The 25,010-nt window shown below is 48.6% G+C and overlaps 1 protein-coding gene across 1 annotated transcript; it reads right to left on the reverse strand.

Annotated features, from left to right (window-relative positions):
* Positions 1-1,833: 1,833 nt before the first annotated feature.
* Positions 1,834-18,599, reverse strand: ELAC2 (elaC ribonuclease Z 2). Its single transcript, XM_075279421.1, has 24 exons — positions 18,332-18,599; positions 13,281-13,331; positions 13,130-13,200; positions 12,974-13,038; positions 12,540-12,597; positions 12,394-12,462; positions 12,109-12,198; positions 11,946-12,004; positions 11,726-11,784; positions 10,677-10,749; positions 10,482-10,594; positions 10,304-10,402; positions 7,548-7,686; positions 7,391-7,470; positions 7,022-7,143; positions 6,608-6,704; positions 6,294-6,432; positions 6,173-6,211; positions 5,136-5,245; positions 4,754-4,853; positions 4,416-4,536; positions 4,250-4,328; positions 4,025-4,169; positions 1,834-2,917 (listed from the first exon to the last, which is right to left on the reverse strand). The coding sequence occupies exons 1-24, from the start codon at positions 18,571-18,573 to the stop codon at positions 2,693-2,695; spliced, it is 2,445 nt and encodes an 814-aa protein (XP_075135522.1). The 5' UTR covers positions 18,574-18,599; the 3' UTR covers positions 1,834-2,692.
* Positions 18,600-25,010: the final 6,411 nt, after the last annotated feature.

A 25,010-nucleotide genomic window follows, 5' to 3' on the forward strand; every position in this document is an offset into this window, starting at 1 on the left:
AAAGGAAAGCTCTGGATGTGACTGGAGCAGATGGCAAAGACTTGCAGAGGCCTCATTATGACAATAACAACCTATAAATGTATTGTATACAGCGGATACTGATGAGATCTCATTAAATGGTAATTAATAGGACTCTGTCTTCCATGTATGGAGAGTGTTTGTGTTGGCTGGACGCGGTATAAGCAGGTCAGGAACAGAATATTGTGAACGGGTCAAATCCGACTGTAAGGAGCGTGTGGATCTCTGGGGGCCTCACAGATTCCCCCAGGGGGCGGTGGTGGGTGAATTATCCCAAATGCTGATACCTAGAGATGTAACCAGGTCAGACAGGGAGGATGTTACTTATAGGGGGGCAGTGAATAGAATAGCTACAGGTTCTATATATTCAAGGACGGAGGGCTGCCCCGATAGTTAATGGTCTCAGTAATCACGTACTACGCAACCCCTAAAAACAGGAGGGCCTGTAGGGGACCCCTCATCAGTATTATGTAGAAGACTTCTAACACAATGGTAGTTGTAGCTTTGGATTCCCAGATCCAGTGCCAGCTCTCGTCTGTACGTCAGGCCCCGATACGGCCATAGTCCTAGAGTACAGCCACAACCCTACCCACTTACTTGGTGCTCATTCACACAGCTACCCATAGACTTTAATGGATCAAGTCACATGACCATTGTACTAACAGTCATGTGACCAATCCAAGAAAAGAAACCAGAACTTGACATTTGTCTGGTCCGTTTCACAGGTCCCTGAATAAACTCATGAAAACGGATTACCCTCCGCTACACCACCTGGTCATGTGAATGAGCCCTTACCTATAATGGGCTTCCTATGAAACTGTATATGAGAGGTGCCATATAGAACGCCCCTATATACATATATCCTGCAGTCACATGACCAGGTACCATAAAGTGTAACCTCACATACACCAGCCCTCGGACATCTACACAATTGCTGACAACAGAGGATGGTCTATGGAGGACACCGGGAGCCCTTTTATGTTTTAACTAGTTCATGTCCAGGCTCCAGACCTGATAACATTGTTGGACCCATAAAGTTGGCGACACTTCACATAACTTACTGAGCGATCCCTTTATTGCACTCCATAAGGGCCGCTCGCAGCCAGTGACAGTCACATGTAGTAAAATAAAAATTCAGCATAGTACAAGAATTTTTTTTGGCAAAAGAAAATATATAGTAAAGTAAAGCGTCTCTGTGATGTATTATTAGCAGAAGAAACAATGGTCTGGTCCAGGCCCCACAGACCAATGGGACAGCTTGAGGATTGTGTGGAGATTACGCCCTCTTCAGGCTTGTTGAGGAGATGCACGGAGGGCTCTGATGGGTTATGGCACCCTCAAAGCCTCTGCAGCGCTTTAGTCCTTGTGATGGATGGGGGTCCTTGCACACAGTTCAGACTTCCATCCTTACAGCAGATGTGTTAGCAGCAGAAAACAATCGCAAACTGCTCGCGCCATCATACACACAGTGTGTACATGGCCGTGCTCGGGCCATTCAGTTTGGGAGAGGAGCAGCAGCACGACAGCTACAATATATCTATACAGAAGACGCCTGCAAATAGTCGTGACTAGAGGTGAGCGAGTACTATTCGAAACGGCCGTTTCGAATAGAACGCACCGTAAGGAATGAATGGAAGCGGCTCCTGCGTGCCGGCTACATCCATTCATTCCTATGGGTGCGTGCTATTTGAAACTGGAGTTTCGAATAGTACTCGCTCATCTCTAGTCTTGACCAATACACCCTACCGATTATATATATATATATATATATATATATATATATATATATATATATATACACATACACACACACACATCTACTATGTAGTGCCATCTGTTTCTATGTGTTGTATAACTTTACACCACAGGCACTGAATGGTATCAGATTATACAGGGTTTGGCATTCACATAGGTCTGCAGAGTAGCTGTATACACAATACGGCAGGGGACTTTTAGCAACGTTGCTTCAATGTTTTTACTGGTCTCTGGAGTAGCGCAGTCGGTGGGGGTGCGTGTCACTAGATAGGGGTTTGTAGACATTAAAGGGGTTGTCTATGAATTACAGGAACGCAAGGGCTGAGTGTAAAACAAACTAAACTAAACTAAACACCATACTTGCCTATTTCCAGCACTTTTGGAATCCCAGGCCCCTTTCCCTAATGTGCTGGGGCTCACATGACCACCGCTGAGGCCACTGACCTGGTCATATGCACCTCTCCACTGCTGGCCTGACAATACACAATGAAATGCTATGGAGAGGAGAATATGCCCCTCCCCCCCCTTTTTTTTTTTTTTTTTAACGCACCCCTGCCCTTTTATTCCTGTAACTCATGGACGACCCCCTTTAATCTTTTATCAGAATAAGCTCTCATAATGAAATGTACCATCCTAAAATAAATACTTCTCGGCACTGTTCCTTTAAGTCCTCATACACGGGGGCCCTTCAGGTGTCTGAGGATTCCAATCTTAAGATTTCAGGAGTGTCCATAACCTGCCTGCACCAAGGCCTGACTGACACCCACAAAGGTGAAAAACAAAAGCTGTAATATTTCCATACATGTGAGACGGGCATGGACTTCTCTTCCGCAGATCTCGCAGTTCGGGGGTCACATGACCTGAAACTCGTCTCCTCTCAGACATCTGCCCGCTTTCTCCACCAATAAGCCTATGGCGCTCAGTTAGCTTTTAACCTTTTGACATCAACAGCCACGTTGGCATCGTCCAGGTCTCGCTTGACCCTGGTGGTGGTGGGTTCTGATTCGCTCAGTGAAACCTCCGGGTCCTGCTGTCGCAGTTCCCTTCTTTGCTTCCGCTCCTCCAGTTCTTCTAGGTCTTCAGCAAACAGAGCCTTAAGCGGGCCCAATAGCTTAGGGAGGGTCTGCAAGTCGTTCAGTCGGATCTGAAACATAGTAACAAATGTGACGATGAAGATCCTGTAAATCTGAGTCATTTACTGACATCATGTCTTATACTCCAATCACACTCAAAGCAGCATTCACAGCCTCAATAAGGATAGGGTACTCCAATTCACTTTAATTCTCAATGAAGTGTTAGGGATTGACAGAACATTTGCTGTATCCATGGTTTTGGTTACACTGTGTTTTGTGCTCTAGCCACATCCAGAGCTGCACTCCCAATTCTTTTAATTTCCAGTAAGGTCAAGATCAATATAGATCATATTCTACTGTAGTGAATGCAGCTCTGGGTGTGAATGCAGAACACAAACCACCTCTGTACGGAGTAAATTGGTTCTGGTTCCGCTTGTTTTCAGGATCAGTGGATGTCCCAGTGCTTGAACCTCAGGCAATCAGACATGACAGTAAAGCCCCTTAAAGGGATCCTATCATTAAAACGCAATGTTTTGTGATTAATACGTAGGAATAGCCTTAAGAAAGCCTATTCTTCTCCTACCGTTAGATGTCTTCTCCACGCCGCCGTTCAGTAGAAATCCTGGTTTTCGTCGGTATGCAAATGAGTTCTCTCGCAGCACTGGAGGTGGGCCTCCAGTGCCGCCTTCATCTTCTTCAGGAACGGCCTCTCTTTGCGTCATCTTCCAGCGCTGGCTTCAGACTTCTAGGCCTTGGGCAGCCGACTGCGCATGCCTGCCAGACACAAGAAAATGGCTACTTACAATACTGTGTAAATGGCCATTTTCTTGTGGCCGGTGGGCATGCGCAGTCGGCTTTGCCCTAGGCCTGGAAGTTTGAAGCCAACCCCCGGAAGAAGACGCGAAGAAGACCCCGTTGCTGAAGAAGATGGAGGTGGCGCTGGAGAGTTCTCTCACAACATTGGGGACGCCCCCAGTGCTGTTTGAGCACTGAGGACTGCCCCCAGTGCTGCGAGAGAACTCATTTACATACCGACGAAAACCATGATTTATACTGAACGGCAGTGCAGAGAAGACATCTAAAGGTAGGAGAAGAATAGCCTTTCTTAAGGCTATTCCTACATGTTAGGGACGAAAAATTGAGTTTTAATGGTAGGATCCCTTTAAGACGTAACTCACCCTCATGTGATCGAAGGACACGCCAACCTTGCTGCTGAAGTGGTCGCTCATGAGGGGCAGCTTGGCGTAGCGCTGACTGAAGTGATTCAGCATCATAAACTCTGCCTTCATCTCCATTCCTACGCCGATGGCTTGGGAGGTTGTGCTGTAACAGACAAGGATGTGTTATAGCAGAGGTGAATGCGTGTCTCCTGGGTTACCCTCCCAGCTCTGCTACATCGGTACCTGTGCGCCTTCTCAATGGCGTCCTGCTCCAAGCCGTCCTCCAGTGTGGCCTCGTGGATCACCAGACTGGCGTCCTTTCCTGATAACACAAGTATCTCCCACATTAAGGAATTGCTATTTGGGCGATTTCCTACTACATCTTGACAGTCTACCCGCGCCATCTTACCCATCTTGATGAGGGCATCACAAGGCATGGTGTCCCCAGAAAACACCAACTTCCATCCAGACTGATGGACGATCGCACAGCCAAAGGCGTTCTTACAGTGCCGGACGAGGCAGGTCTGAAACTGGAGCGAAGAGAGTCACTTGTCACTTCTCTTATACTCCAGTCACATCCAGAGCTGCGCGATCATAACGCACTGCACCATATAAGAGGTTACAGAACATGGTCTGAAAAGCGAGGGGTGTGGCCAAAAGAACTATGATTGCAGCTCTGGAAGTGACTGGAGCATGTAACACACTTCCACAGCATTACGTGTAGACATGGCCGCCCACTTTACATACCTTTTCCAACTGGTAAATCTTTAGGAGTGAAGCGATCTGGCCTCGGGCCTTGGGACAATCCACCTCAGAAGTTTCCATGAAGTTCCTTGATGGAATGAAGCTGTTAAGGAAGAAAATAGGATGAACACATAGAAGTCAATCAAACCGTTAATAATTCCTGATCGTTCCTTGACAATGAGAAGATCAAAGAGATCATCTCTATGGGAAAAGCTGACAGGAAGTGATCAATGTCTCTGCAGCGCCACCACAGGAGACATGAAGCATTACACAATGTCCATTTCCTATCAATGGGCTGTGTGTGCAATGCAGGACGGTCCTCCATAGAGAAATAGACACTGTATATAAGGGCTGCGGCTCCTGACACCCCCATGGCCGTCCTCACCTGATATTGTGCAGGATCTCCTGGCAGTTGTCGCTGTATTGCCTTAACCAGGTCATCAGGACGGTCGGGCCTATGACCAACACCGGGCTGAAAGGTTTCCCCAGAGACGCCTGGAGTAAAATACATAAATCATGACATGGTAGTAAATCACAGCCAATCCATGAGCCGCAGCGCCAACTCCATTACTGATAGAACACAGATAGAGAACCATACAGACAGAACACCAATACTGAGGATTTCATCGGAACGTGTCTACGTGCGCGCACTCCAGCGCTGCCAAGCCACCCTTGTCTTAGCATATTGTAATGGAGCCAGTTCAGGTTGTATCAGGTTCACAGAAATAGCGCCACTCTTGTCCACTGGCTGCAATTGGTATTGCATTGCTGTAGAACCCCATTTCTCTCCTTAAGACACAGAAATGTTGTGTTTTGTTTCTCTCCCCTCCACCATCACCATGTGGGGAGTTTTTTGGGGTTTTTTTGCAAGACAAAATACTTCACAATGGCACCATTTTATACTCAACACAACATAAATTCAAGCAGGAACAAAATCCTGAATGGAGGGGCCACACGGTGGCTCAGTGGTTAGCACTGCAGCCTTGCAGTGCTGGAGTCCTGGTGTTCAAATCCCGCCAAGGGCATAAAACCATCTGCAAGGAGCTTGTATGTTCTCCCTGTGTTTGCATGGATTTCCATCCCATATTCCAAAGACCTTCTAATAGGGAAAAATGTACATTGTGCGCTCTATGGGGGGCTCACAATCTACATTTAAAAAAAAATTTAAAAAAAATCCTGAATGGAGTGAAATGCTATGAGCAGAAAAAACCTTCCACGTAGAGAGCCACAATCGGGGCAGGTAGTTAGTGGTGGGTGCCTGTTGATCACCCCCTTAGGGACATCATGATGTAACAATACGCTATGTTAAAGGGTTAAATCAACGTGGCCGAGCTGCAGTACCACACACACAGCATGCTTAAGGGAGGCGCAGTTGCAGATTACGATCCTCATTTATGTCATATGATTCTAATCTACACTCACCAGTGCCCGCTCCCGTTCCAGCACCACACGGAGGAGACCCTGCGAGGAGAGATGGAGGCGGTTACTACATAGCACATGCAGATACTCCCTAAATGTATAGGACACGACCAGGAGCGCTCACAGTGTGGTGGTCGGCATGGATGTGGGATATGAACACTGCGGAGAGGCGGCTTAGGATGACGTCCACACGGTCTCCATAGTGTCGATGCAACTGGCCGAACGTTCCTTCTCCACAGTCCAGAAGCATCACAGCAGAGGGGCTGCAAATTAAACAAAGAGACTAGGAGGGAACGGAGAAGAGACCCTGCTGCATTGCGGGGGAGACCCTGTATTCACACAGGTCTGGGAAGGAAGTGACAAGATGGTGCCAGATACTAGGCCCTACTTCTGTAACCACACACATATAGACTGCAGATAGCAGAGCTGCTCTAGTACCTGATGTGCACCAGGGTGCTGCTGACGTTACGAGTCTTCATAGGGACGGCAGAACCAGTTCCTAGAAACACGACCTCCGGATACTGTGCGGTACCATCTGCAGAAGGACAACAACCAGATCAACAGATGTCCAAGTATCACACCCTGTACACCCCCCCCCTCATATTCACAGGGAGGCGAATGACAAAAGTTTGTGGTTTCAATGGGGAGGTAAATGGCTGCCAAGCATCAATGACCGCTTACCAAAAAAAGTAGAAATCCATCCCTGCCCCATTCCTCCCCCGTGCATGAGATGTTGGACTATCCCTACATACAAGGGGTACTGAACCCCCCAAGCAGCTGGATTAGGCTACAGATTGTAAACCCCACCTATAAAGGGCTATGATGGGGAACCCTCTTTAACCCTTTACTAACCCTTTGCTGGTTCATCCTCTGACTGAAGAAGACGCCGACAATCCTCCAGGGCGTTCCCAAAGCTCGGCATCTCCATGGCCTCCTTTATGAATTCTGAAGTTTGGTTCTGTAATACTTGGTCTCTGCAAAATAAAGCACCAAATCAGCACCAGGAGAATGATATAAGGAGAAGCAGAAGTTACAGGCAACACGTGGGTGTCCTAGATTAGGTGATACAGTGGGCAACCATTGTGGTTTATACCCAAATGAAAGGAGCTAGTCTCAGCGAATCAGAAGCAGGGAGCAGGGGGAGTCCAGCTGCTGACTGGCTGACACGTCACAGAGCACCACCCCCAAGGATCTGCGTGTACACTCCCCTCCTCCGCTCACCTCTGCCACTCCATTTTGGGTCTCAGCTGGTATTTAAGGAGGCACTCTGCCCTCACGCCGGGCACATCAGATGCGTCATCCTGTACAGAAACAGGAAACCCATGAATTAACAGACTAGAGACCAAACCAGTGACTCCCCCTCACTGCCCCCACTCACCTTAGGGCGGATCTCTGGGAGCTGTGGAAATATATCGGGATGGATGAGGTGCAGCTGACTCTGGACCTTGTAGCTGCTCAAATTATGTACGCTGGAGGTGTGCTCATTCAGGAAAAGGTGCTGGGTGCCAGGGCCAAACCTGGGGGGGGACAAAGTCATGACACCAAGAAGTCAGAGACCACACTTGAACCCCATTTTTTTAACAAGACCTTTCACCCTTCCAGTGCTTCCATCTTTTACTAGACACTTCACTACTGATCCTGGCACCATTGGAATTTTTTTCTTGAGCCCCCACCATTCCCGAGCAAACTGTGCCGTTTTTTTTGGTGCCCAATATGCTGACTGGACTCTCTAACGTTAAGTGTTAGACACCAGAAGACAAGGGGTCAAGATGTAGACAGTGTCAGTAAAGAGGAGCCTATTAAAGGATGAAATAATGCGAGTTGCTGGATGTGGTGAAATATCCTTTAGTTTATACCATTTGCAAGATCTCTGCTTCCCGTCAGTGAATGGAAGGACCCCTGTGAATATCTGTAGTGATCCTGTATACATACAGTCCTATGAAAAAGTTTGGGCACCCCTATTAATCTTAATCATTTTTAGTTCTAAATATTTTGGTATTTGCAGCAGCCATTTCAGTTTGATATATCTAATAACTGATGGACACCGTAATATTTCAGGATTGAAATGAGGTTTATTGTACTAACAGAAAATGTGCAATATGCATTAAACCAAAATTTGACCGGTGCAAAAGTATGGGCACCTCAACAGAAAAGTGACATTAATATTTAGTAGATCCTCCTTTTGCAAAGATAACAGCCTCTAGTCGCTTCCTGTAGCTTTTAATCAGTTCCTGGATCCTGGATAAAGGTATTTTGGACAAACAATTCAAGTTCAGTTAAGTTAGATGGTCGCCGAGCATGGACAGCCCGCTTCAAATCATCCCACAGATGTTCAATGATATTCAGGTCTGGGGACTGGGATGGCCATTCCAGAACATTGTAATTGTTCCTCTGCATGAATGCCTGAGGATTTGGAGCGGTGTTTTGGATCATTGTCTTGCTGAAATATCCATCCCCGGCGTAACTTCAACTTCGTCACTGATTCTTGAACATTATTCTCAAGAATCTGCTGATACTGAGTGGAATCCATGCGACTCTCAACTTTAACAAGATTCCCGATGCCGGCATTGGCCACACAGCCCCAAAGCATGATGGAACCTCCACCAAATTTTACAGTGGGTAGCAAGTGTTTTTCTTGGAATGCTGTTTCTTTTTGGACGCCATGCATAACGCCTTTTTTTATAACCAAACAACTCAATCTTTGTTTCCAAAATGAAGCTGCCTGGTCCAAATGTGCTTTTTCATACCTCAGGCAACTCTATTTGTGGCGTACGTGCAGAAACGGCTTCTTTCTCATCACTCTCCCATACAGCTTCTATTTGTGCAAAGTGCGCTGTATAGTTGACCGATGCACAGTGACACCATCTGCAGCAAGATGATGCTGCAGCTCTTTGGAGGTGGTCTGTGGATTGTCCTTGACTGTTCTCACCATTCTTCTTCTCTGCCTTTCTGATATTTTTCTTGGCCTGCCACTTCTGGGCTTAACAAGAACTGTCCCTGTGGTCTTCCATTTCCTTACTATGTTCCTCACAGTGGAAACTGACAGGTTAAATCTCTGAGACAACTTTTTGTATCCTTCCCCTGAACAACTATGTTGAACAATCTTTGTTTTCAGATCATTTGAGAGTTGTTTTGAGTAGCCCATGATGCCACTCTTCAGAGGAGATTCAAATAGGAGATCAACTTGCAATTGGCCACCTTAAATACCTTTTCTCATGATTGGATACATCTGGCTATGAAGTTCAAAGCTCACTGAGGTTACAAAACCAATTTTGTGCTTCAGTAAGTCAGTAAAAAGTAGTTAGGGGAATTCAAATCAATAAAATGATAAGGGTGCCCATACTTTTGCACCGGTCAAATTTTGGTTTAATGCATATTGCACATTTTCTGTTAGTACAATAAACCTCATTTCAATCCTGAAATATTACTGTGTCCATCAGTTATTAGATATATCAAACTGAAATGGCTGTTGCAAACACCAAAATATTTAGAACAAAAAATTATTAAGATTAATAGGGGTGCCCAAACTTTTTCATAGGACTGTATATACAACACACGATCAGGACAGGAGATGGCTTTGTGCTGTGTTTAGGTTCCACAGCATTGTCTAGACTGGACAGATACATCGTAGCCGTAGAACGTTTCCAGCTTCTAAGTAGAGAAGCCAGTTACCATTCGTAAACAGTTGTCTTGAAAATGGAGAACGCAAATCTAATTCACATAACTGCTTCCAGTGTAACTTGTATAAAGGGCTAGTTCACACGGGGCACAGGACCGCGTATTTTGGTCCTGATTTTGATGCAGGAAACCGCATCAGAATAGAACCAAAATGTGCCTGCCGCGGCTTCCCGCACCGCAGTAGGCCCAAATGAATGGGCCTAGTCCAGAGGGTGCTGTTGCGAGGTGGACGCTGGGGGCTCAGCTCGCTTCTTTTTTCCGTGAGCCAGAACATACCACTCATGAAAAGAAGGAAGCTATAGCAGTCTACATAGACCTCTATTGTGAGGGGATTCTGAACTGAATTTGGCGTCACAGTCTGCCCCCTCTTGCCCAGTGTGAACGAGCCCTTTCTGTACAAAATTATTTCCAGGACTCTGCTGCCCTCTTGTGGTGAATCTGCAGTAGTGTCCTCACCTGTCTATCCACTGCCGGTATACACTGTGGTGGAGGATGTGTTCGGGGGTCATGTGTATTACTAACGTGGCGGCAGTTTCTGCTTTGCCTTCATGGAACCTGCAAAAATAAATAAATAAAATTTCATTGCCCATCACCAAGTCCTGGTCACATGACCGTCCTTCGCCACCCAACTCACTTCTTCCATGCGGCGTTCTCAGTGACGGGGGTTATGAAATCTTCACTCGGACACTCCACCACGATGAAGGATGGTCCAGGGATATGAGGGCTCAGGACATCAGCAGGCGAGACCTGGTGGAAGGAGTCAATGAGACCCTGACCAATCAAGCTGAGCCCCATCCACATGACATCTATGCCCCGCACACAGCGTTACCTCCTTGCCCTCGTACGTGACACTTCTTCCTGCCTTCAGCTCCGTTATGATTGGTCCGATCTTCGGCGTCCCTCTGTGACATAGGAAATAGGGTGAAACCAGGGTAAAGACATAACCACATTACACAAGGCTCTCTATAATGCCGCCCCTCCCTACATGTTCTCCGTTCACTCAATGACCTAACACTTACATCCTCTATTATCAGAACCTCCCACGCTCGTATACAAGACTTCTCCCGAGCTGCACCACTTCTCTGGAATGCTCTACCCCGGACAATAAGATTAACTCCCAATTTCTACAGCTTCAAACGCAAACTAAAGACGCATCTTTTCAGACAAGCCTATCACAATGTCTAACGTAAATCCTTAACCCTCCTCTGTCCCCGCTCCCACACTTCCCCACGTGATATGATGTCATCTCAGGCTAACTCCATAGGTCCAAGCTCCATCCACATGTTACAGGACACCACTAGTGACGGCTCATAAGGTTTTGCTTGTGTAATGACAGTCACCTCTATTACAATATTGTCTGAATACTGTATAAGCAATGCCGCCCCTGCTACCTCTTGTGTCACCCCCTCTACCCCATAGATTGTAAACTCTTGCGAGCAGGGCCCTCAGTCCCATTGTGTGAAATGACTTTCTTTGTAATGTATCTTTCTGTCTGTATTTGAACCCTACAAATTGTACAGCGCTGCAGAATATGTTGGCGCTATAGAAATAAAATTTATTATTATTATTATTACATTACCACAATGTAGGGGTCCCCAGTGCAAAAGATGCAGGGGCTGAGACATCACACAAGCAGACCCTCCCAGACTTCTGCAAACTTTGTGCAGACACTGAACATACAGGGAATGCCGGGAAATTTTAAAGGGGTTACACCAGAGCGTAGGAGTATGGTGTGAGTATGGTGTGTGTGTGTGTGTGTGTGTCTTTTTTCCACCTTCCCCAGCCTCATAGAGGGGGAGATTTAGGAGGGGGGGGGGTAATCCCAGACAACCACATTCACAAACAGAATTGTGAATGCAGCTCTGGAGGGATACGTACACTGGAAGTCCAATTTCCTTCGCTTTCAATACCAGGAAGTGGCCTTTTCTGTCATGAAGCTGAAAGAGAAAAAAACAAAAGAAATAGGCCTCTGGCTAAGGTCAGTAACAACAGATGAATAGACTATTGCTCTCTGTTATCAGTCACTTCAGGCCAGAGAGAAGCTGACTGCCGCGTTTGCCGATAGGTGTGGACAGTTTCGGGCCCAGCCTCCTCTCACCTTGCAGACGTAGGAGATCACACATTGAGGAGATCTGTTGGAGGGTCGCATCCTGAGATCTGAAACAAAATACGGTTTAACAATCTTTTTCATCGATTTTAGTCATATCAGTTTCTAGGAAAACTGGGTGACCGGTAAGTGACGGCCAGACATCTCACAATACCTGGAGACGTTCTTCCTAATTGTTGTTCTGGCTGACTGTTATCGGTTTGAGATGGAGACCGTGGGGGGCTCGCGCTCCCTGCATTGCTGCCTGCAAAAAGACAAAGAACATCCCATAAGGTCCATTAGATCAGCACAACTGTAACAGCTCACTTTACAGCTGCTGCAAAGAATTATCACAGTGACAACACTTCTATTCTAGGAAAGCTGGGTGACACTACAGTGTGGCCATATTGGTCGTCATCCAGCTTTTCCAGAAGCAGCTAGAGAGAAGGCTACGACTTACTGAAGATGGGCACTTGCGTGACGGACATGGTCTCGTCGTTGTAGAGGGGATCGGTGGAAGGTTGCACGTCTGTGAGACAAGACAGTAATTAATGGCATAATACCCGAGCCCTCCTCATCCCTCGGCCATGGTCCCCGGGATCTTACCCACTGTCAGGCCCTCCATAGCACCACAGTATATCCGAATAGCTTGAAGGAAATTTTTCTGTGAAGCAAGAAAAATACAAAAATATTTGGGTGTGAAAGTGCACAGTGAAACGTCATTAGGTGCCCTCCCCATGCTTTACAGTGCAGCACTGCTCTATATTAGGGTTTCACTGCATGGTCTATGATAATTTAATGTTGACTTGCTGCTTTGACACAGGCTTAGGCTTCTGCTCTGACCCTAACACTTTACACTGCAGCTCTGCTCACATTAGGACACCCCCATGATCAACGACAACAGGTAATAAGGCAGAATAAGTGTCTGGTCTCATCAGAGGTTTAGGCAGCTGTTCTTTCCCCCCCTTGTGCTTTACACTGCAGCTCTGCTCATTTTAGATCAGGTGATTTTCATCAGCACAAGGGAGGGGGTAACTTACCAGCTGAGGGGGTCCTGAGACCACACATTTAGGGAGGCCCACGTCCCTCAAGGTCAGAAGTACACCTACAGAATAAGAATACGGCATTGGTGGGGCTGAGAGTGAAGAACGCCGCAACTAATCTACTGTATATCCACCAGGAAGACGTCCACCCACCTGACAACCCTCCGATATTTGCCCAGTTCATTCTGGTGATGAAGATGTTGTCAAGATGCGATAGCTTCACCCTGAAATGTGAAAACAGAAAATGGCGATTAGTGACGGCAAGGTCACATGACTGGTATCCATTTTAAAGACCGATACTTACTTGTTCTCGTGCATAAGTCTCTGCACCCCCTCACCGCAATTAAACAGATACCTGGAGGAACAGGAAACATTACAGGGTTAAACAGAAAAGATGACCTGCAGCGCCCCCTTCCTGTGCTAAGAAGATGCCACCAATCCTCAGCTCTGGTCTAAGATGACAGTAAAACAGATCCTGAACGAGAAGCGCCAAGACGACCCCAGCGATCCCTGCCAGAGCTGCACCAATAAGACCCCAGCAATCCCTGCCAGAGCTGCACCAATACGACCACAGCGATCCCTGCCAGAGCTGCACCAATACGACCCCAGCGATCCCTGCCAGAGCTGCACCAATACGACCACAGCGATCCCTGCCAGAGCTGCACCAATACGACCCCAGCGATCCCTGCCAGAGCTGCACCAATAAGACCCCAGCGATCCCTGCCAGAGCTGCACCAATACGACCCCAGCGATCCCTGCCAGAGCTGCACCAATACGACCCCAGCGATCCCTGCCAGAGCTGCACCAATACGACCCCAGCGATCCCTGCCAGAGCTGCACCAATACGACCCCAGCGATCCCTGCCAGAGCTGCACCAATACGACCCCAGCGATCCCTGCCAGAGCTGCACCAATACGACCCCAGCGATCCCTGCCAGAGCTGCACCAATACGACCCCAGAGATCCCTGCCAGAGCTGCACCAATACGACCCCAGCGATCCCTGCCAGAGCTGCACCAATACGACCCCAGCGATCCCTGCCAGAGCTGCACCAATACGACCACAGCGATCCCTGCCAGAGCTGCGCCAATACGACCCCAGCGATCCCTGCCAGAGCTGCACCAATACGACCCCAGCGATCCCTGCCAGAGCTGCACCAATACAACTCCAGCGATCCCTGCCAGAGCTGCACCAATAAGACCACAGCGATCCCTGCCAGAGCTGCACCAATAAGACCACAGCGATCCCTGCCAGAGCTGCACCAATACGACCCCAGCGATCCCTGCCAGAGCTGCACCAATAAGACCCCAGCGATCCCTGCCAGAGCTGCACCAATGACCCCAGCGATCCCTGCCAGAGCTGCACCAATGACCCCAGCGATCCCTGCCAGAGCTGCACCAATGACCCCAGCGATCCCTGCCAGAGCTGCACCAATGACCCCAGCGATCCCTGCCAGAGCTGCACCAATGACCCCAGCGATCCCTGCCAGAGCTGCACCAATAAGACCCCAGCGGTCCCTGCCAGAGCTGCACCAATACGACCCCAGCGATCCCTGCCAGAGCTGCACCAATACGACCCCAGCGATCCCTGCCAGAGCTGCACCAATACGACCCCAGCGATCCCTGCCAGAGCTGCACCAATACGACCCCAGCGATCCCTGCCAGAGCTGCACCAATACGACCCCAGCGATCCCTGCCAGAGCTGCACCAATACGACCCCAGAGATCCCTGCCAGAGCTGCACCAATACGACCCCAGAGATCCCTGCCAGAGCTGCACCAATACGACCCCAGCGATCCCTGCCAGAGCTGCGCCAATACGACCCCAGCGATCCCTGCCAGAGCTGCACCAATACAACTCCAGCGATCCCTGCCAGAGCTGCACCAATAAGACCCCAGCGATCCCTGCCAGAGCTGCACCAATGACCCCAGCGATCCCTGCCAGAGCTGCACCAATGACCCCAGCGATCCCTGCCAGAGCTGCACCAATGACCCCAGCGATCCCTGCCAGAGCTGCACCAATGACCCCAGCGATCCCTGCCAGAGCTGCACCAATGACCCCAGCGATCCCTGCCAGAGCTGCACCAATGACCCCAGCGATCCCTGCCAGAGCTGCACCAATAAGACCCCAGCGGTCCCTGCCAGAGCTGCACCAATAAGACCCCAGCGATCCCTGCCAGAGCTGCACCAATACGACCCCAGCGATCCCTGCCAGAGCTGCACCAATAAGACCCCAGCAATCCCTGCCAGAGCTGCACCAATACGACCCCAGCGATCCCTGCCAGAGCTGCACCAATACGACCCCAGCAATCCCTGCCAGAGCTGCACCAATACGACCCCAGCGATCCCTGCCAGAGCTGCACCAATACGACCCCAGCGATCCCTGCCAGAGCTGCACCAATACGACCCCAGCGATCCCTGCCAGAGCTGCACCAATACGACCCCAGCGATCCCTGCCAGAGCTGCACCAATACGACCCCAGAGATCCCTGCCAGAGCTGCACCAATACGACCCCAGAGATCCCTGCCAGAGCTGCACCAATACGACCCCAGCGATCCCTGCCAGAGCTGCACCAATACGACCACAGCGATCCCTGCCAGAGCTGCGCCAATACGACCCCAGCGATCCCTGCCAGAGCTGCACCAATACAACTCCAGCGATCCCTGCCAGAGCTGCACCAATAAGACCACAGCGATCCCTGCCAGAGCTGCACCAATAAGACCACAGCGATCCCTGCCAGAGCTGCACCAATACGACCCCAGCAATCCCTGCCAGAGCTGCACCAATAAGACCCCAGCGATCCCTGCCAGAGCTGCACCAATGACCCCAGCGATCCCTGCCAGAGCTGCACCAATGACCCCAGCGATCCCTGCCAGAGCTGCACCAATGACCCCAGCGATCCCTGCCAGAGCTGCACCAATGACCCCAGCGATCCCTGCCAGAGCTGCACCAATGACCCCAGCGATCCCTGCCAGAGCTGCACCAATACGACCCCAGCGATCCCTGCCAGAGCTGCACCAATACGACCCCAGCGATCCCTGCCAGAGCTGCACCAATACGACCCCAGCGATCCCTGCCAGAGCTGCACCAATACGACCCCAGCGATCCCTGCCAGAGCTGCACCAATACGACCCCAGAGATCCCTGCCAGAGCTGCACCAATACGACCCCAGCGATCCCTGCCAGAGCTGCACCAATACGACCCCAGCGATCCCTGCCAGAGCTGCACCAATACGACCACAGCGATCCCTGCCAGAGCTGCGCCAATACGACCCCAGCGATCCCTGCCAGAGCTGCACCAATACAACTCCAGCGATCCCTGCCAGAGCTGCACCAATAAGACCACAGCGATCCCTGCCAGAGCTGCACCAATAAGACCACAGCGATCCCTGCCAGAGCTGCACCAATACGACCCCAGCAATCCCTGCCAGAGCTGCACCAATAAGACCCCAGCGATCCCTGCCAGAGCTGCACCAATGACCCCAGCGATCCCTGCCAGAGCTGCACCAATGACCCCAGCGATCCCTGCCAGAGCTGCACCAATGACCCCAGCGATCCCTGCCAGAGCTGCACCAATGACCCCAGCGATCCCTGCCAGAGCTGCACCAATGACCCCAGCGATCCCTGCCAGAGCTGCACCAATGACCCCAGCGATCCCTGCCAGAGCTGCACCAATAAGACCCCAGCGATCCCTGCCAGAGCTGCACCAATGACCCCAGCGATCCCTGCCAGAGCTGCACCAATGACCCCAGCGATCCCTGCCAGAGCTGCACCAATGACCCCAGCGATCCCTGCCAGAGCTGCACCAATAAGACCCCAGCGGTCCCTGCCAGAGCTGCACCAATAAGACCCCAGCGATCCCTGCCAGAGCTGCACCAATACGACCCCAGCGATCCCTGCCAGAGCTGCACCAATAAGACCCCAGCAATCCCTGCCAGAGCTGCACCAATACGACCCCAGCGATCCCTGCCAGAGCTGCACCAATACGACCCCAGCAATCCCTGCCAGAGCTGCACCAATACGACCCCAGCGATCCCTGCCAGAGCTGCACCAATACGACCCCAGCGATCCCTGCCAGAGCTGCACCAATACGACCCCAGCGATCCCTGCCAGAGCTGCACCAATACGACCCCAGCGATCCCTGCCAGAGCTGCACCAATACGACCCCAGAAATCCCTGCCAGAGCTGCACCAATACGACCCCAGAGATCCCTGCCAGAGCTGCACCAATACGACCCCAGCGATCCCTGCCAGAGCTGCACCAATACGACCACAGCGATCCCTGCCAGAGCTGCGCCAATACGACCCCAGCGATCCCTGCCAGAGCTGCACCAATACAACTCCAGCGATCCCTGCCAGAGCTGCACCAATAAGACCACAGCGATCCCTGCCAGAGCTGCACCAATAAGACCACAGCGATCCCTGCCAGAGCTGCACCAATACGACCCCAGCAATCCCTGCCAGAGCTGCACCAATAAGACCCCAGCGATCCCTGCCAGAGCTGCACCAATAAGACCCCAGCGATCCCTGCCAGAGCTGCACCAATACGACCCCAGCGATCCCTGCCAGAGCTGCACCAATACGACCCCAGCGATCCCTGCCAGAGCTGCACCAATACGACCCCAGCGATCCCTGCCAGAGCTGCACCAATACGACCCCAGCGATCCCTGCCAGAGCTGCACCAATACGACCCCAGCGATCCCTGCCAGAGCTGCACCAATAAGACCCCAGCGATCCCTGCCAGAGCTGCACCAATACGACCCCAGCGATCCCTGCCAGAGCTGCACCAATACGACCCCAGCGATCCCTGCCAGAGCTGCACCAATACGACCCCAGCGATCCCTGCCAGAGCTGCACCAATACGACCCCAGCGATCCCTGCCAGAGCTGCGCCAATACGACCCCAGCGATCCCTGCCAGAGCTGCACCAATGACCCCAGCGATCCCTGCCAGAGCTGCACCAATGTCCCCAGCGATCCCTGCCAGAGCTGCACCAATGACCCCAGCGATCCCTGCCAGAGCTGCACCAATGACCCCAGCGATCCCTGCCAGAGCTGCACCAATGACCCCAGCGATCCCTGCCAGAGCTGCACCAATGACCCCAGCGATCCCTGCCAGAGCTGCACCAATACGACCCCAGCGATCCCTGCCAGAGCTGCACCAATGACCCCAGCGATCCCTGCCAGAGCTGCACCAATGACCCCAGCGATCCCTGCCAGAGCTGCACCAATGACCCCAGCGATCCCTGCCAGAGCTGCACCAATGACCCCAGCGATCCCTGCCAGAGCTGCGCCAATACGACCCCAGCGGTCCCTTCCCCCCGCCAGGCGGTCACACACAGATCGGTACCGCTGCCCCTTTACCTGTGGTGATCTGAGAAGACGAAGACCGAGGCCCCGGCATCTCTGCTTCCAGCCGCCACCACTTGTACGTAGACCACGGCAGGTCCATGCCGATCTCCCGAATCCTGCTTCGACCGGTTCTTTATGTGCCGCAGCGGCTCCTTGGGCGCCTTGTTCTTCCGGACACTGTAGGCCCGAGCCTCGGGTTGGGACATGACAAGGACCCGGGAGAGACGTCTCCACAGCAGGCCTGGAAACCCCATACACACGCCGCAGTCTCTGCAGATCAGCAAACCATGTGCTACACCAACAGCCAATCAGCGCCGGCTACTCGGCTGTCACGGAGTTAACCAACCAATCATAGGGCACTTACTGAGAGACTCTCAACCAACCATCGAATGGTTTTCTGGTTGCTTAGCAGCAATCAGCCAATAGCTGTCAAGACTGTCAGGTCAAAGAGTCATTCAGCTGTAAGCGACGCTTCCTGGTCCGGGGACGATGAAGCGGAGCCTCAGGAATAATCCATGACGTGGCCGTCACGGATTGGCTTCTCCTCACTGCTCTAAGTGCTCTCTGATTGGCTGCCATAAATGCTGTCTGATTGGCTGGCGTCAATGCTCTCTTTCATTGGCTGGCGTCACTGCTCTGTGATTGGCTTCCTTCCCACTTTGAAGAAGGAAAGTTTTTTGGCTTATGTCACGTGACGTTCTAATGCTGTCTACTTTCGTTTTAAGAAGTAAGTGTGATCCTGAGCCATGTATGTAATCCTCTATGTACCTGCCATGTTATACTGTCTGCAGCTGCATGTATCTAATCCTCAGGCATGTTATACTGTGGGAACACTTACAAAAGAAAAAGAAAACCCCTCAAATAATTATACACCAGATCATATAAAATTTAAATATATCTTTATTATACCAAATACAATCATAAAGGTAAATAGCAGCTGGGCAGATGGTTAAGCCAAAGTTGAAGACACAGTAACAAACAGAGAAATTCTTCCTCCTGAGGAAGCCGGTCGCACGGCGAAACGCGTCGAGGTGTCCTTGCCGTTTGTGTTTTGGGACTTAGGACTATATCCATCTGCCATAATGACCTCAGGTATTTTTTATTTTCTAATATGATTCTAGCTTGAACTATATATATACTGGGCTTCCTTTATCCATGAATGTATGATCTATTTTAAACTACTATATGGGTTTCTTACCTCTGGAAGCTATCCAGGTTATAATGTGATCTGATCGTTCTGATCATTTCTTGTTATTCAAGCTTTGCTAATACCATTGGTCTTATCACTTTTTGCAATGGAATATAATGTGATTTAATGTTGTGTAGAGTCTTGTGTTCCGGATTAAAATTAATGTTTATGGTTATTTATATGTATTCCCTGGACTCTTAAAGCTCTATGCGCTAATTGTAATCTAAACAAGGTCCTAATTTCCCTGTTTGTTACTGTGTCTTCAACTTTGGCTTAACCATCTGCCCAGCTGCTATTTACCTTTATGATTGTATTTGGTATAATAAAGATATATTTAAATTTTATATGATCTGGTGTATAATTATTTGAGGGTTTTTCTTTTTCTTTTGTAAGTGTTCTAATGGATTTAATTCCCTCAGCTATTCTTATGGTCTGTGGATAATTGGTTTTTGACTAATTATGTTATACTGTGGGCACATGCATGTATCTAATCCTCAGGCATGTTATACTGTGGGCACATGCATGTATCTAATCCTCAGGCATATTATACTGTGGGCACATGCATGTAGCTAATCCTCAGGCATGTTATACTGTGGGCACATGCATGTATCTAATCCTCAGGCATGTTATACTGTGTGCAGGTATTTGTATCAGACAGAAACTAATTTTTGTATAGGGAGACATTCAGTTATCCAATTTCATGCATTTTATTCTTTTTTCACAGATATTATTATTTTTTTTTTTTTTTGCTGGAAATAGAAGGAGCAAAAATCTGCTAATCAAGCGTTTGTGCAAACCACTGGAGCAAAGCACATTAAAGCTCCTGGATCCTCAGACTACCTACGTTATTACTATGCTTGCAAAAGAAGTGGACATTTCCATTCGGAGAGCACTGGAAAAAGAACCATGAAGTCCCGAGGTTCTTGCAAAACTGGGACTTTTGGGTATATTCATGCAGATTTTATTGCAGGCGGATTTTGACGCGGATCTCTCCTCAAAATCCACCGGCAAAACTGCCTCCCATTTATCTAATCCTCTGGCGTCGTGCACTCCTATTCCTTGGCCCCCACTATTTGTGCCTAAGGGCTCATTCACATCTGCGCCCGGTCTCCGTTCTTCAGGTTTCCGTTTCCTGCATAAAACAGAGCAGGAGACGGAAACCTGCAGGACTCTCTCTCACCCATTCATTTGAATGGGTGAGAAAGCTGTGCAGCGGTGAGCGTTTTATGCTCTCTGCCGCAAAACTGGGTTTTTTAATCCGGACACAGAGTCGGACATGCAGTACTCTGTGTCCGGATTTAAAAAAACGGTTTCACGGCGGAGAGCATAAAACGCTCACCGCCGCTCATGGCTGGACCCGGTCTGTGGTTTCCGTCTTCTTGCATGTAGCAGACGGAAAGCTCAGAATGGAGACCCGAACGCAGGTGTGAACTTAGCGTAACATGGATAAGTGATCTACTAATTAGCGATGGGCTTCTATATAATGTTGCTACTTCATACATCTACAAGCTGACCACTATACACTTATTGTCTGTGATGTTTATAAAGGTTCATTCCACTTCTAGCGATGAGCTTATGGTCATCATTAGTATCTCAGTCTGGATAGGATTGATTTGGTTACCTATTTCAATTTCCCTTTTGCACTTGTTGCTACCTTCATCTTGTCAGCATTGTTAGGAATGACCCCGTGATACTTTATTTCTTTTGTCTGATATTTTAGGAATTCTTTGATGTGGTTAACAACTAGGTTTATCTACATGATACCATTTGATTTATATATCATACAGAGGCATTGGTGTGAATAGGATCATTTGTTGTGCACTCTGCTGTATTTGGCTAAGTATCCTGTACAGTTTTGTGTATGTCCTTGTGTGTGTGTGTGTGTGTGTGTGTGTGTGTGTGTGTATATATATATATAATATATATATATATATATGTGTGTGTGTATTAATCAATTTTGTATGATCTAATAAAAATATTTTTTGCAATTTTTTTCATAATTGTACGTGGTTCTGTTGAGTGTCGTACTTACCCCCTTCCTTTTTTTTTTTTTTTTTGGCGCTATTATTTATAAATCATTAGACCCACTAGGCAAGTAGAAATTTAATATACCGTATAAACCGAGTTTTTCAGCACAGTTTTTGTGCTAAAAAAGTCCGCCTCAGCTTATACTCGAGTCAAGGTGGGCGGCCACTGGCATTTCAAACTGCACAAGTACTTACAGGTACTGCTGCTGGCAGGCCCGGCATGCAGCTCTCCAGACCCCCCCCCCCCCCATCACACGCCAGGGGACATGGCCATGTAATCTCAGGCCTGCACCCCGTGTGTATCTGTGTCCCTGGACTGCTAGCAGGAGTACCGTTGGTATTTCTGCAGTTTGAAATGAATTGCTCTCTGCAATGACACCGTTTATTTTTACCGGACACAAAGTCCTGCATGTCCGCTTCATCGGGGACGTAACCAGAACATAAACACTGAGCGCCTCCGCCCACCTTCACATAACTTTATTGACAAAGATATAGTAAACAGTTACATAGCTGCTGGGTTCCCAAAGGCTCAAATATGTTTAACCACTTCAGTACCGGGCCAATTTGTGGTCCAGGACCAGACACATTTTAGGTTTATCTTGTATGTGTGGTTTTGAGGTCTGTAAAATTTTTCTCGTATGTCTCAGTCAACTAATTTTTGCGTCTTTTTTTGGGGACACATAGGGCTTTATTTTTATGTTATCTTTATTTTCAAATGTGTTTTAATTTTTTTTTTATATCCAGGAAAATATAAACAAAATAGGAGGGAAATTGTGTCTGGTTTTCAATTTTTTTTTTATTTTATAACACAAAGTGTCACTGAAAAACTTTATAATATAGTTTTTCCTCTCCGTTACGGTAATTTTTATTTTGTATGGTGTCGTCAGGGGTGGGGCTATAACCTTTAATAACGGCGTTTTATTAGCGTATTATTTATTTATTTATTATTTTATTTACATTTTTTTAAAACTTTTTTTATTATATTTTTATTTTATTTTTCTTCCAGATTATCTCCCCATAAGGTGATAAGAGACCTTTGGGGACATCTGATCACTTATTTTTTTTGTACTGGAGGCTGATTTCTCCTATAACTGGGGCTGGAACATTTAACCTCAGATACAGGAGAAATCCAGCCTCCTACACACTGTATATACAGCTTACGGAGCTGATCTGAGTCCTGTAGGACCCAGCAGCTCTGGCAGGACACTGAGCCCGGCGATCACGTGTCTGCCGGGTCAGAGGGCAGCTGATTTATGGCTGCATCCATAGTTGTGTATACAGCGCTCATTGAGTGCTGTATACACAGCGATCGAGATAGCAGAGGAGGTAATAAATCTTCCCTGCTATCTCTCTGGGAGCTCCGGCTGAAGTTACAGCCGGCTCCCAGATTCAGTAGCTCCACGATCTCCATCCAGCTGCTGTGTTCTGACTGGACATACAGGTACGTCCTGTCAGAACTAGGCAACCACTTCCCGGACGTATATAGTCTATGGGCGGTCCGGAAGTGATTAATGAGACCAAAACCCAGGACCAGACGGAAGGATCATCTCCTGGCCATTGCCTGGATCTCTGCTAACTGTCACTGAATGGAATCTGCCATGTCTACAGCCACAAACTGAGACGATTTCCCATAGTGGATCTCCCATAGTGCACTGCAGCATAGCATGCTATTTACAGGCCATGGACCTGGTGCTGGTAGCAGAGGTGACATGGGGCATGATGTGCAATAGCAAGAGATCTAATAGTAAACTAGCAAAATTGTGAATGCAGCTTTGGATGTAACTGGAGTACAAGACATAACAAAACAGCTGCAGCCTTATGTTTAGTGTGGTATACAGTATATTAAGTAGATCATTTCTGTGTCACCCACAGACTGTATCCTGTGTCCCTTAGGGCTGATATAACGCAGCTTGTAGTACAGGCCCTGAGCTGCGTTCTAGAGGCGACAACCCCATGGTCACCTGTGTTAGCTCTGACAACTTTACAGTCAGCACAATTCTTTATTGCATCTATAAATCCCACACAGGTGATATAAGGAGATCCTCAGAATATCACATTATAATGGATTATATCAGATTATTGCTTTATCTTCAAAAAATGCACCAAAAATCAACATCACAACAGCATGTGTGATAAACTGTAAGGCTAAGGACTTGGGTCTATCCCACAGCGGACCCACCTGTGACAAAAAGCATCTGAAAATAGCCTTGTTTCGCCTTGTTCCTGCACTTGAGCTGGTTTTCATCCTTTGCATTGCGACATGACATTGACCCTCAAAATTGTTTTGTTTTTTTAGCCATGTGTGGACAGGATTTAAGTCCCATTCACTACAATGGTACTGTATATTGAAGTAGGTTAGTGTCTGATGACTAACCTGCTGCAACTGCGTCATGGATGTCCCTGGCACTATACGGGTTTTCTAGGTTAAAAACAAATTGTCAGCTCAAGGCCCGGTTTGCATTTGTGTTGGGGTATCCTTTCATGGAGTCCACTTGAAGACGCATTAAAAAGCAGTTACTTAAGGAAACTGCACGGATCCCATCGACTATAATAAGGTCTGTGTGGTTTCCCCACTAAGCATGCAGAGATAACAGTGTTGCTTGCAGACTGTCCATAGTACCAGTGCCTGTCAGACTGCCCCTATTGCAAACAGTGCCGCTCAGAGTGTCCTTAGTAACTGTGGTGTGAGTGTCCCTATTGCAAATAGTACTGATCACACTGTCCCTAGTAACAGTGTTGGACAGATTGTGCCAGTCAGAGTGTTTCTAGTAACAGGACTGGTCAGACTGTCCCTAATGCAAACAGTGCACAATAAAACGTAATATTTACTGATTATAGCTAAATAAAAAGGGTCACACAGTGACTGCAGGTACAACCCTAAAGAACGACACCTACTACACACAAGAGGCAATAAAAGAAGGTGATGAAACCCAGTATCGAAAGCACATACCACATAAATAGTGGAAATTAAACAATCCATATAGGATCTTACCAATTCGGTGCACTGATATTGTGTTTGCAGAAAACCATCATTTGTTTCAATGGTGTGAGAGAGTGAAGGGTGTGGTCTGGGAAGACAGGTATGTCCCAGCCAGGCAGCTAAAGGGTGTTTGGTAAAGACTCACACCAGGGAGGTCAGCTGTGTAATCAAGGCCTGATATAGTCTGTGTGTAGGACTAGCAGTGTGGCACCACACTGACAGCTGACCTGTCCATACCAAACCTACAGAGCAGGTACTGTGCCACCCGTTGTTGTTGCCAAGGTGAGAGACTGGTAGTCAGGCTTCTGTATAGTCAGGGTAAAGTTTTCTTATGTTTGTTAGTTCTCAGCCGAGAAGGGTTTTGTTTTGGTTATTTGTGCCTTTGCATAGGCAGTTAATGCACTACAAGTGAATAAAGCCTGAACTCGTGTGCACCCCAGTGTCTGTGTCCCTGTTTCCTGCACTGCTACAAGCATCTACCTGAGCAATTCCCCA

Source organism: Leptodactylus fuscus, chromosome 6 (genome assembly GCF_031893055.1).
Source record: "Leptodactylus fuscus isolate aLepFus1 chromosome 6, aLepFus1.hap2, whole genome shotgun sequence".
NCBI lineage: Eukaryota > Metazoa > Chordata > Amphibia > Anura > Leptodactylidae > Leptodactylus > Leptodactylus fuscus.